This window comes from Lepidochelys kempii, chromosome 2 (genome assembly GCF_965140265.1).
Source record: "Lepidochelys kempii isolate rLepKem1 chromosome 2, rLepKem1.hap2, whole genome shotgun sequence".
Classification (NCBI taxonomy): domain Eukaryota; kingdom Metazoa; phylum Chordata; order Testudines; family Cheloniidae; genus Lepidochelys; species Lepidochelys kempii.
The window spans coordinates 268,365,771-268,379,458 of NC_133257.1; the positions used below are offsets into that span (position 1 = coordinate 268,365,771).

General features: G+C 47.3%; 1 protein-coding gene across 1 annotated transcript in view; it reads right to left on the reverse strand.

Moving 5' to 3' along the window:
* LOC140905754 (uncharacterized) overlaps window positions 1-13,688 on the reverse strand; it is a 47,184-nt gene that overhangs the window by 31,688 nt on the left and 1,808 nt on the right. Inside the window, exon 2 of the mRNA XM_073329169.1 lies at window positions 2,091-2,217. Within this exon, the coding sequence (XP_073185270.1) occupies window positions 2,091-2,217 (127 nt within the window). The remainder of the gene's footprint in view (window positions 1-2,090; window positions 2,218-13,688) is intronic.

A 13,688-nucleotide genomic window follows, 5' to 3' on the forward strand; every position in this document is an offset into this window, starting at 1 on the left:
GGGGAAGCAAAGGCAGCTATAAAAATAAAAAAATAATATGTAACAAATAGAAGAAATGGGAAGTTGATAGTAATGAATATAAAACAGAAGTTAGGAACTTTAGAAAGTTTATAAGGGAAGCAAAAGAACACAAGGAGAAATCTATTGAAAGCAGAGTTAAGGACAATAAGAAGTTTATGAAATATATTAGGAACTAAAACAATCCATTACTAGATGGAAATGGCAGAATTATCAACAATAATGCCAAAAAGGCAGAAGTGTTCAGTAAATATTTCTGTTTTGTATCTGGGGAAAAACAGATGATGCCGTCTCATCATATGGTGATGATAACACTCTTTCCATTCTACTAGTGTCTGTGGAGAATGTTAATCAGAAGCTACTAAAGTTAGACATTTTAAAATCAGCAGGTCCAGAGAACTTGCATCCAAGAGTTTTAAAAGAGCTGGCTGAGGGACTCAATGGCTACTAATGGTGATTTTCAACAAGAGGTGGAGCACTGGGGAAGTTCCAGAAAACTGGAAGAAAGCTAATGTTGTGCCAGTTTTTAAAAATGGTAAACAGAATGACCTGGGTAATTATAGGCCTGTCAGCCTGTCATGGATCCCTGGCAAGATGACGAAGCACCTGATATGGGACTTGATTAAAAATGAACTAAAAGAGGGTAATGTAATTAAAGCAAGTCAATGGGTTCATGGAAAACAGATCCTATTAAACTAACTTGGTATCTTTTTTTGATGAGATTACAAGTTTGGCTGATACAGGTAATAGTATGAATGTTATATACTGAGATTTCTGTAAGGTGTTCGACATGGTACCACACAACATTTTTATTAAAAACCTAGAATGATATAAAATTAGCATGGCAGGTGTTAAATTAATTAAAAACTGGCTAACTGATAGGTCTCAAAATGTAACTGTAAATGGGGAATCATCACTGAGCAAGTCTGTTTGCAGTGGGGTCCCGCAGGAAGCAGTTGTAGGCCCTACACTATTTAACATTTTTATCAAAGACCTGGAAGAAAATGCAAAATCGTCACTGATAAGGTCTGCAGACGGCACACACATCGGGGGAGCCGTAAATAATGAAGACAGGTCACTGATTCAGAGAGATCTGAATGGTTTGGTAAACTGGGCACAGGCTAACAATGTGCTGTTTAATATGGTGAGATGTAAATGTATTCTTCTAGGATCAGAGAATGTAGGCCATACTTAAGTCCCGGGAAGCAGCGACTCTGAAAAAGAGGTGGGGGTCGTGGTGGATAATCCGCCGAACAGGAGCATCTGATGGGACGCTGTGGCTGAAAGAGGGAATGAGATCTGTGATGCAGAAACAAAGGAATCTCAAGTAGGAGCAGAGAGGTTATTTTACCATCTCTATTTGGCCCTGGTGCGATCGGGGCTGGAATCCTGTGTCCAGTTCTGGTGCCCACAATTCAAGGAGACTATTGATAAACTGGAGAGGGGTCACAGAGGAGCCTGAGAATGATGAAAGGATTAGAAAACTGGGCTTAGAGTGACAGACACGATGAGCTCAATCTACTTAACTTAACAAAGAGAAGGTTAAGGGGTGACTTGATTACAACCTATAGGTACCTACATGGGGAACCAATATTTGATAATGGGCTCTTCAATCTAGCAGAGAAAGGTCTAACACAATGCAATAGCTGGAAGCTGAAGACTGGGCAAATTCAGACTGGAAATAAGGTGTAAATTTTTGACAGGGAGAGTAATTAACTACTGGAACAATTTACCAAGAGTCGGGGTGGATTCTCCATTACTGGCAATTTTCAAATCAAGAGGTTTTTCTAAAAGATCTGCTACAGGGCTTATTTTGGGGGAAGTCCTGTGGCCTGACAAGAGATCAGTGTTCCCTTCTGGGCTTGGAATCCATGAATCTATGAGTGTAGACAGGGACAGTTTGGCCCTACCTATGCAGACCACTGAAAACCAGTGTAGCTGGAGAGAAGTTTAAATACAGTTCCTGCACTTGGTTTAATGTCGGCAGAGCCGGAAAGACACACATTTGTAACTGCAATGCCAGGTAATGGCCCACAGCCCTCCATGCAGACATAAAACATGCTGCTCCTTACCTAGCGAGATCAGCAACTGGTAATTCTCCTCCATCACTTCTTTATGAAGCTCCTTCTGCCATCCCTCCAGGATCTCCCACTCCTCTGCTGAGAACCTGACAGCAACGTCTTCAAATGTCACTGGCACCTGAAGACAAACAAATGGCTGAGTCGATTCTGGGCCTGGGGTAGAGTACGGGAGTCCTATAAATAAGTACGGCTCACCATTTCTGGTCCATGCCCCTGAGCCTTATTAACTTTGCTCCCTCTGTGATTTTGATGGGGAAACACACTCCCTACTAAATATCTCTCAGACAAGTCATTAACACGCCCATTACACCTAGAACATTAACTAGAGCAAGCAGGTGCAAGTGGTTTCATATGGTAGCTCACCTCTCAAGCCAGAGCTCTTCTTCAGGACACCTCCCCTTCCGGCCTAACCCCTCCCCATCCTCACACCAATTGTTTGCCTGAAGCCGAGGAGGAGAGGCTGGATGAGACTGAGGCAGGATGAAGACAAACTCCCCCTGTCATAACACCCTGGGGTGCTGGAACAATTTGCACAGTGGGGGTGCTCAGGGCCATTGAACCAAGCTGCAAACCCTGGACATGATGGAAACCACTTCAAGCGAGGGGGTGCGGCAGCCCCCCCCCTGCACCCGTAGTTCCAGCACCTGTGGTAACGCCCCCTCCAAACACTCCCCAGGCCCCTCAGGAGCACACCCACTCCGAGCCACCAGCCCCTCTCTGCCCTGAGAACAGGAGAAGCCCCGAGGGGAAGCACTTCCCCAGCTGTCGGCAGGCAGTGCCATGTCCAGCCTGCTGCAGCATGTGGACACAGCCCCAGGAGCGGGGTGGGGTGGAACAGGGCCAGGCCCATTTAAAGGGGAAGGCACTTGAAAGAACTACCCGCTGCCCGGCACCTAGCCTGCATAACCTGTATGAGCAGCAAGGCAAGGAGAGCAGTGACGAGCCAGAACGGCTCATGGGATCCAGAGAGTTGTGTGAAAAAATATTTCTAAGCATTAACAATTCTTTCACCTTCTTATACAGTTCTGGGCATGTTCACGGACATTAGCTAACTCACTTCAGTACAGGGGAACCCCCTGAGACTGGAGGTGCCTGGGAGCAGCCCTCACTGGAGATGCCAAGGTCAGGGCTGGCTGCAAAAGGGAGAGCAGATACTTGCAAGACAGGTGGGTAACACTGAAGTCAAACCTCCCAACCAGTCACAAACTGCGCTTCTGATCCCCCACACTGGTTATCACGAAGCAAAAAAGGAATCACACAGTCCCCTTATTGCCCTCTGTCTCTGGCTCCCAATCAACATCTAGGTCCAGTACACTGAGAAGTTATTTTAAACTCTGCTCACATATACAAAATGTTCTTCTGACCCCAAAGGGCCAGCCACATTGCCAGGTCAGTCTAGGTTTGGATCGTACCCTCCAGAGGTAAGAAGCAGGACTGAAGACAAGCTGGAGGAGCTGCAGTTGCCTTTTATAGTCTTTTGCCATGTGGCCTTTGTTCCAAACACAAGCTGCCCAGCACATGGCTTGAAAGCCTCAGAGTTCTGTCCATAGGCCTGTCCCTGCAGGCCTTGCTGAGTCCCAAGATGTACCTGCCTTCTCTCAATGGGCCAATTGTCTGGGGGTGACACCCAGAAGCATACAACAAGTCTGAAATACAGACCTATCTGTAACACATAATACAAAAGGTGATACAAACATATAAACAAATCATGATATTTTTGCAGATGCCTCACATGGCATATCTGGCATAACTCATTGCAATTTTATAATCCTGGTAGTCACAATAACCTAAAGTATCCCCCAGATTCCATACAGCGTCACACCCCCTGAAACACATTCGTTAGCAGATTAACGTTTCCTGTGCCTGCTCAGACAGAGACAGCAGTGAAAAGATGGTGGGGGTGGGGACGGACACAAATTTGTTAAAAGGATAAACACCCAGTTAAACCAACATGACAAAATGACAAATCATGTCAAACCAACCTGATAGCCTTCTTTGACAAGCCTTGTGGATTGGGTATATTTTGACTTTAGTAAGGCTTTTAAATGGCACTTAAAATTTAAAAGGTCCTTGAACAGTTTTTAGACCAAGAGCTGGGGGAAAGCCAACAGGTGTGGAGGAACACATGGTTCAGACAGAGACATCCCTTAGGGAAGGATCTACTAATGGAGACTCTCTATGTCCTAGTAAGGAGGAGAGGATGGAAGATGATAAAATACAGGTAGGATCTGATGAGAAACAGTCAAATGAAAAAGAGTCCCATTTAATTACATCATGTAATGGCAGACAGTTAAAAAGTGACAAGTTTTTAAAGTGCTTATATGCCAATGCTAGAAGTCTAAATAATAAGATGGCCGAACTAGAGAGCCTCATATTAAATGAGGATATTGATATAACAGGCATCACAGAAACTTGGTGGAATGAGCATAGTCAATGGGACACAGTAACATCAAAGTACAAAATATATCGGAAGGACAGAACAGGTCGTGTGGGTGGGAGTGGCATTATATGTGAAAGAAAGCGTAGAATCAAATGAAGTAAAAATCTTAAATGAACCAAAGTGTACCACAGAATCTTTGTGGATAGTAATTCCATGTTTGACTAATAAGAATATAGCAGTAGGGATCTATTACTGACCACCTGACCAGGATGGTGAGAGTGACTGAAATGCTCAGAGAGATTACAGAGGCTATTAACATGAAAAAAATCAGTAATAATGGGGGATTTCAATTATCCCCATATTGACTGGGTACATGTCACCTCAGGGCCAGATGCAGAGATAAAGTGTCTTGACACCTTAAACGACTGCTTCTTGGAGTGGCTAGTCCTGAAACCCACAAGAGAAGAGGCAATTCTTGATTTAGTCCTAAGTGGAGCACAGGAGCTGGTCCAAGAGGTGAATAGAGCTGGACCTCTTGGTAATAGTGGCCATAATATAATTAAATTTAACATCCCTGTGGTGGGGAAAACACCACAGCGGCCCAAAACTGTAGCTTTTAATTTCAGAAAGGGGAAGTACACAAAAATGAGGTTAGTGAAACAGAATTTAAAAGGTACAGTGCCACAAGTGAAATCCCTGCAAGCTGCATGGAAACCTTTTAAAGACACCGTAATAGAGGCTCAATTTAAATGTATACCCCAAATTAAAAATCATAGTAAGAGAACCAAAAAAGAGCCACTGTGGCTAAACAACAAAGTAAGAGAAGCAGTGAGAGGCAAAAAAGGCATCCTTTAAAAAGTGGAATCCTAGAGAGGAAATCCTAGAGAGGAAAATAGAAAGAAACATAAACTCTGGCAAATGAGGTGTAAAAATATAATTAGGAAAGCCAAAAAAGAATTTGAAGAACAGCTAGCCAAACACTCAAAATTAATAGCAAAAATTTTTTAAAGTACATCAGAAGCAGGAAGCCTGCTAAACCACCAGTGGGGCCACTGGCCAATCGAGATGCTAAAGGAGCACTCAAGGACGATAAGGCTATTGCGGAGAAACTAAATGAATTATTTGCATCGGTCTTCATGGCTGAGGATGTGAGGGAGATTCCCAAACCTGAGCCATTCTCTTTAGGTGACACTTCTGAGGAACTGTCCCAGATTGAGGTGTCATCAGAGGAGGTTCTGGAACAAATTGATAAACTCAACAATAATAAGTCACCAGGACCAGATGGGATTCACCCCAGTGTACTGAAGGAACTCAAATGTGAAATTCCAGGACTATTAACTGTCGCCTGTAAACGATCACTTTTAAATCAGCTTCTGGACCAAATGACTGGAGGATAGCTAATGTGACATCAATTTTTTAAAAAGGCTCCAGACGTGACCGCAGCAATTACAGGCCGGTAAGCCTGACTTCAGTACCAGGCAAACTGGTTGAGACTATAGTAAAGAACAAAATTGTCAGACACGTAGATGAACAGAATTTGTTGGGGAAGAGTCAACATGTTTTTTCTAAAGGGAAATCATGCCTCACCAGTCTACTAGAATTCTTTGAGGGGGTCAACAAGCATGTGGACAAGAGGGATCCAGTGGATATAGTGTATTTAGATTTTCAGAAAGCCTTTGACAAGGTCCCTCACCAAAGGCTCTTACGCAAAGTAAGCAGTCATGGGATAAGAGGCAAGGTCCTCTCACAGATTGGTAACTGGTTAAAAGATAGGAAAAAAGGGTAGGAATAAATGGGTCAGTTTTCAGAATGGAGAGAGGTAAATAGTGGTGTCCCCCAGGGGTCTGTACTGGTCCCAGTCCTGTTCAACATATTCATAAATGATCTGGGAAAAGGGGTAAACAGTGAGATGGCAAAATTTGCAAACTACAAAACTACTCAAGACAGTTAAGTCCCAGGCAGACTGCAAAGAGCTACAAAAGGATCTCACAAAACTGGGTGACTGGGCAACCAAATGACAGAAGAAATTCAATGTTGATAAATGCAAAGTAATGCACATTGGAAAACATAATCCCAACTCTACATATAAAATGATGGGGTCTAAATTAGCTGTTACCACTCAAGAGAGAAATCTTGGAGTCATTGTGGATAGTTCTCTGAAAACACCCACTCAATGTGCAGCGGGAGTCAAAAAAGCGAACAGACTGTTGGGAATCATTAAGAAAGGGATAATAAGGGAGAGATAATAAGACAGAAAATATCATATTGCCTCTATATAAATCCATGGTAGGCCCACATCTGGAATACTGTGTGCAGATGTGGTTGCCCCATCTCAAAAAAGATATATTGGAATTGGAAAATGTTCAGAAAAGGGCAACAAAAATGATGAAGGGCAAGGAACGGCTGCCATATGAGGAGAGATTAATAAGACTGGGACTTTTCAGCTTGGAAAATTGACAACTAAGGGGGGATATGATAGAGGTCTATACAATCATGACTGGTGTGGAGAAAGTAGATAAGGAAGCGTTATATACTGCTTCTCATAACACAAGAACTAGGGGTCACCTAACGAAATTAACAGGCAGCAGGTTTAAAACAAACAAAAGGAAGTATTTTTTCACACAATCCACAGTCAACCTGTGGAACTCGTTGCCAGAGGATATTGTGAAGGCCAGGATTATAACAGGTTTCAAAAAAGAACTAGATAAGTTCATGGAGGATAGGTCCATCAATGGCTATTAGCCAGGCTGGGCAGGGATGGTGTCCCGAGCCTCTGTTTGTCAGAAGCTGGGAATGGGCGACAGGGGATGGATCACTTGATGATTGCCTGTTCCGTTCATTCCCTCTGGGGAACCTGGTATTGGCCACTGTTGGAAGATGGGCTAGATGGCTGTTCTTATGTTTTGATATTGTCTCGCATGACCTTCTCATAAACAAACTAGGGAAATGCAACCTAGATGGAGCTACTGTAACGTGGGTGCAAAACTGGTTGGAAAACGTTCCCAGCGAATAGTTATCAGTGGTTCACAGTCATGCTGGAAGGGCATAACGAGTGGGGTCCCGCAGGGATCAGTTCTGGGTCGAGTTCTGTTCAATATCTTCATCAGTGATTTAGATCATGGCATAGAGAGTACACTTATAAAGTTTGCGGACGATACCAAGCTGGGAGGGGTTGCACGTGCTTGGAGGACAGGATTAAAATTCAAAATGATCTGGACTAACTGGAGAAATGCTCTGAAGTAAATAGGATGAAATTCAATAAGGACAAATGCAAAGTACTCTACTTAGAAAGGAACAAGCAGTTGCACACATACACAATGGAAACTGACGGCCTACGAAGGAGTACCGGGGGAAGGGATCTGGGGGTCATAGTGGATCACAAGCTAAAGATGAGTCAACAGTGTAACACTGTTGCAAAAAAAGCAAACCTCATTCTGGGCTGTATTAGCAGGAGTGTTACAAGCAAAACGCAAGGGAAGACCTCCGATGAGGAGAAAGAGAACAACTGCACAAAGTGTGCATTGTTCAGATGTTTACAGAAACGTCTGTTGTATCACTATTTTGTTAAGAGAACTATTCTGGTTTCCTTGGAATAACACGGCTGGAATACAAATGAGTAATTGAGAAGTTTAATTTTAGTGTACATTTGAGTGAAGAAAAAAACCTGTTAATAACTGTGTATCTAAAGATAAGTTTGAATGCTTGTTCCTGGAAAAAAAAGCTGAAGTGTAAAGGAAGCTATTCTTGTTTATGTCCCGTGTTACAATAATCAAGTTTTAAAATTCTGGAAAATAACTCTCTTTATTTGTGTCCACATTTAAAATAGAGATAGCAAAATGATAGCAAATTGTGACAGGAGTGACCTAATCCGTCACAACCAGCTACCCTTGGACCAGAGGATGGGAAAGGTGAGCGGTAGCAAAGCGTGACAGGAGCACCCCATGGATCACAATTTGCTATTCCCGGACCAGGTGACAGGGCAACAAAAAGGAACATCCTTACCCGTCAGTAACTGGTACTGGTAGCAAAATCTGTCGGAAGCAGCTTTTGACATTACACCCCCCACAACACTTCGATAGCAGCGTGAAGACCCCAGCCAGGTCATGTGGATCTGAACTCACTGACAGCAGAGCACATTGAAAAATCTCCGTTCAAAGAATGAGCTGAGTGCTGCTCAAAGCCCCTGGTGTCTCCTTGCCAAGGGAAACAGGAGCCTTTGCTCGTGCTCAGAGAGTGTCCTATGGGATCCTGGGGTGAAAGGTGCAATGTAAGTGGTGTGGAGCATGGTGATGGTATTAACAGGAGTGGGGCTGTTAAAAGAGGCACCCCCCCCCATATCTCACACCTTTCCACTCCCGCGATCGCTGCTGCATCAGAGCCGTATGCCAGCTCGAAGGGACCCGAGTCTGATCCTGTCCGCACTGATGTTACACCAGAGGAACTCCACTGATTTCGGTGTCCACACCAGAGTGAGCGAGATCAGAATCAGGCTCAAGATATGGAATCCAGGGCAAAACGGTCCCGCAAAAGAGGAGAAAAGTGGTATAGTATTTCCCCTTCCCTCAGATCCCACCCCCTTCCTCCCATGGACTTCATCGGGGGGCACAGCCCCCAGCACAGGCCTGGGCCCTTACATGGCATGTTATAAAACCACAGTCTGGGGGTAGATAGCAATACAAGAGTCTGAGATGGGGTGAATATCCCCCATGGAGGGCAGGGGCTGGGATCTGCCAGGCCTAGAGCACCCTGGGAATCAGACATTTGTAAAACAGAGTTTGCTTTTCAGAGATGCCCAACCCTGTTGGAGTGCCAGGCTGGAATCTGGCAGCAGAGAGAACAAAGGGAGGTGAGCGAATGGGTCAGTGCCCCGGGGAACGGAGACAGACTCAGTGACTGGGCCAGTTACCTTTGGATAGCTTCTGACATCTCCACCACCACCTGACTGAGCACAGATAATGGCTGCTGTCCCGCTGCACTGGGGTGATTCAAGCCGGCAGGTTGTGGAATGCTGGCTTGATTAGCAAACGAGATCGGTTATTGACAGAAATAACGACGGCACGAACCCACGCGGCATGGGTCTGGATGGCACTGGCCTCTCTTTCAGGACGGCTCCCAGGAAGTCTCGGGTCTTGCGTTCCGTTACCATTCCTGATGGATTTTGAAAGCTGTCACTCCTGGCTTGTAGTCAGAGCTAAGCTGCGATTCCTGTACTGCGTGCTCTGACAAGGCCTGGGGCCAAACCGCTCAGGCCCCGCAGTGCTGGGGAAGCCCCTCTTTGCCTGAGATTTTAGCTGGGGGGATCAGAGATGGGTATGCCTCCTGGTTAGCTCCTGGAAGCCAGCACTTAACTGGAACATGATTTCTTTGCTGCCCTGTTACTCAGCCAGGTTCGTTTTAAGTCAGCACAAATCAATCAGAGGAAACTTCTCCCAGAGAACTGCCTCTAGGCAATGTCAGGCCAATGACTCCTCTCTTCTCTGCCTTGCGGGACGGTTCAGTCCCGCATTTTAAACCCAAGTTTGCCTCGGTCTCACGCTGATCTCGCTTCCCCTAGAGAAGTTACTGACGTCAGACACTGACATTGAAAGGAGGATGTCATTCATGTTCAAGAATTCACTTCCCCCTCTTTGAAGGCTACGGTTTTGTGCCCTTTGTTCTGAAACTGGGCCCACTCTGTCCCATGCCTGGGCCCCTGCAGGACAAGAACTGCACTGGCCGCTCAAGGCTACCCAGAGATCCCTGGGGCAGGAGCCCTGCTAAAGGGCAGCAGTGTTTGACCTCTGGAAACCCCGTGTCAAGATCAGGACGGAATGGTACAAGCGAATGTGACAGGCCTCCATGCCCCGTTAGCAGAACAAGAGGGTGGGGATAGGGGGTGTGCAGGGTGAAGGTAGGTGTGGGGAGAGGGGGTGTGTGGGGAGGAGGAGAGGGTGCGTGGGAGGGGGAAGGGGAATGTGTGAGTGTTTTAAATAACTGGGGACCCACTTGTGATCTGAAAACAAGTTCTCAAAACCCCCCAAATTAGACACTTCTACCCCAGGCTCAGCCCTGAAGCCTCTGCCCTTTGCTGGAACCAAACTGTTTGCTCAAATATTCCAGAAGGGTTTGCTGTCAGCTCTTCCACTGATGGGACCTGGACCATACGCGCTGGGGTACAAAGGCTGTTCTGCTCGTATTTCCATCCCGAGGCAGAGGAGGAAACACGGCCAGTCTCATGAGAAAGCTTCTTCTCATGCTACTTGGGAGAGATGCATGTGTAGGAAAACCATCCAGACTGTTGGGTGCTGATCCAAGCTGGCCGCAAGCCCCACTACCCAGGTGGGTACTGTCAGGAACAATCCCTTCCACAAGGAAGCTGCCACCACAGTCAAACTCCGCAGCACATTTCAAACAAAACATTTCAATGCTAGAGATGGGTCCAAGCCACCAAGTTCTGATCCAGAGCTGGAGTCTCCCAGCCTTTGGTCAACAGGGCGATTTGGTTTTGCAGACAGAAAGCCTGCAAGGCATGTGTCTCCCATGTCAGGTGATGAGCACTCCCAATACAGTACATGGACCACGTACGTTGCCCCCAGCAGACCCTGACAAGGCCAATGTTCCCAGAAGCGGCTAGCGATTTTGGGTGTTCAACCTGAGAGGTCTTAAAAGGAGCCTGATTTCCAGGAAGTGCTGAGCACCTGCCCTCAGAAAATTAGGGCCCTTCGAGATTTCTCACCCTGGGCACTGAGAAACTTGGGCATCCAACATCACCGATACCCACAGTTCCTACAGTTACCAGCAGGGCGTTGAGTGTCCCCCTAGAGCGGCAGGGAGCCGTTTGTAGGGCAGGAATCCACATTGTGCTCTGCAGCCTGTGTCGTCCTTTCCTTGCCCGGGTGCAGTAGCAATAATTATCCTTTGCCTCGACTGCGAATGGTTTCTCACCCAGGCGTGCTCGCACGTACGTGCCCCGTCAGACGCTGGATCGAAGGAATCCCTGGTGCTGCTCTCCCCCCCGCTGCCTGCTGACATTTCACTCTTCCGTTAAGGCTCCTTCAGGGATGACATGACGCTGACATGACATAATTAAGTCCGACACTGTGATATTTTCAAAAGAAGTAACTTTGTCAAACCTTTAATGCTATGTGCTCCTTGGCTCGGCTTCCTGTGTAATGTGTGATAATCGTTCATGGTTCTTTAACACCCTGGCTGTTCGGGTTCCATCAATCATGCAGAGATTAGCCAAGGACATTTGCATGTTAGGGCACAGGAAGAGAAAACCACCTGGCCCTTTCATCTAAGGATCTCAAAGCATGGTAGAAGGATGGATCAATTACACTTCACAACCCTCTGCCCCGAGGAAGGAGGCAATTCTCATTATAAACCATCACCACAGGGTGAAAGACACCCAGTGCTGGGGCCAGCACAAAGGCCTATGCACCCCTTAGACTCTCAAAACATGATTCAAGCAGGACTTCAGGCCACGTCCACACTAGGCAGAGCATTGTCTTTTGAACTTGTGTTAACTAGCACACATTAAAATCCTAGTGTAGGCAAGGCAAGGGATCATGTTAATATGTTAGCTGGTCAAGATAAACCCTTAGTGCAGAGTCTATGGGGAAGAACAAACATTTGTGATCTGGAACAAATATGAAGGGAGTGTCCCAACTAGCCTGTACGAAGGTGTTTAATCACCTCGAGTTAACTGGCAATCAACTAGCTCAAGGCAAGAGACTCTAGCAAAGACGAGCCCCTAACTTACAGCAGCCTCCCTGGTGCTACCCCCATGGACTGCACCTCAGCCCCCAATCCCCACAGCAGAGAGCACTACCTGGGAGTGCCCTGCCAGCCCCCCACCCCCGCTGACACACCTCCCTATGCTGGGCCCTGTATCTATTTTGCACAGGGGCAAACGAATACACAAGGCGGTGGGGCGGGGAGGGAATAATCAGGCCCACATGCGTTTATGTCAACGTGCCGACTCCCTGCTCTGCACACACTTCCCTGCGTGTGCGTGTCCGGGCTGTGGGGGTGTCTCACTCTGTTTCAGGGACAGCCACGGGTGAGTCACGACACGTTTTAATGCAATGCTGGATTCCCCTTTGACCTTCCCCTTTTGCCCATTGGCCTCATGTCCTCCCCGGGGCTGGGGAGCCTCCGAAGAAACACTTCACCCCGCAGTATCTCGTGAAACACAACCTGCCGGGCCCTATTATGGTGCTTTGATGCCCCAGCCTTGCTGACGTGACACTGACAACAAGCTGCCGGGCAGAAGGCTCGAGTTTGACGGCAGGGCTGCTCTTCCCAAAGACCAGTGGACATCACGTCACCGAACAGGGCAACTGCACTGACCCGGCTCAGGACGCCCTCTGCTGGGCTGGGAGCCCACTCTGCCGCTGGTCAGCGAGGGCCAGATTCGGATTCCCTCGCTCAGGCCGAACGGTGCCTGATTTCACCGAGGCTGGCGAGCTCACACCCCTTCCCGAGTCCCACAGCACCATGCAGCAGCTGTTCGCTGACCTCGTTGAGAGAGGCCGGGGGCTGCCGGGACTCGGAGGCCAAAGTGGCCTCTGCACTCTGGGCTGGGCAGAGGCGGGGTGGGGTGCGTGTGTGGGGATGATGGCCCTGCCGCTGTCCATATTGTATTCCGCACAGGGACAAACTGGGGGCTTCTCTCTCCATGGGCTGGCACCAGCCCTCAATTCTCCCAACTGTGTGACTCCATTTCAGGGACACCGACCGGCCCGTACATGAACAAACATCGTGGGCTCCTCCTATAATATCTGCTCTGGTGAGATCTGCTCCAGGGCCCCTTCCCTGCTGGCATCCATGCCCTGACTGACACCACCTGCGATCTAGCACGTCCACCACTGCATCCCAGCTGGGCAGGGCATGGAACGGCGGTGGTCGCATTTCTTCAGGTGCTGGACGTGGGCCCCCTCCCCCTGCCAGAGACTCCCCCATGGCTGAACCCCTCCTCAAGTCTAAAAAGCCTCTGAACACACTAGCTTTGTTTGCAGTTTCATTCTCTGCTGCCCCTGACTAGGATCCTTCCCTGAACCACCTTTTTTATAAAAATGGTCCCACGTCATTGGGCTCTTGACCTGCTGTTTGCTGCTGTTTTTAGCTGCGTTGTGTTCAGTCATCCAGCAATAAAAGGCTTGAAAGAGAACTAAGAAAAAGTTGTCCCCAGGAAATTAATATTGTGTAACGTGGTTGTAAAGTGTGTT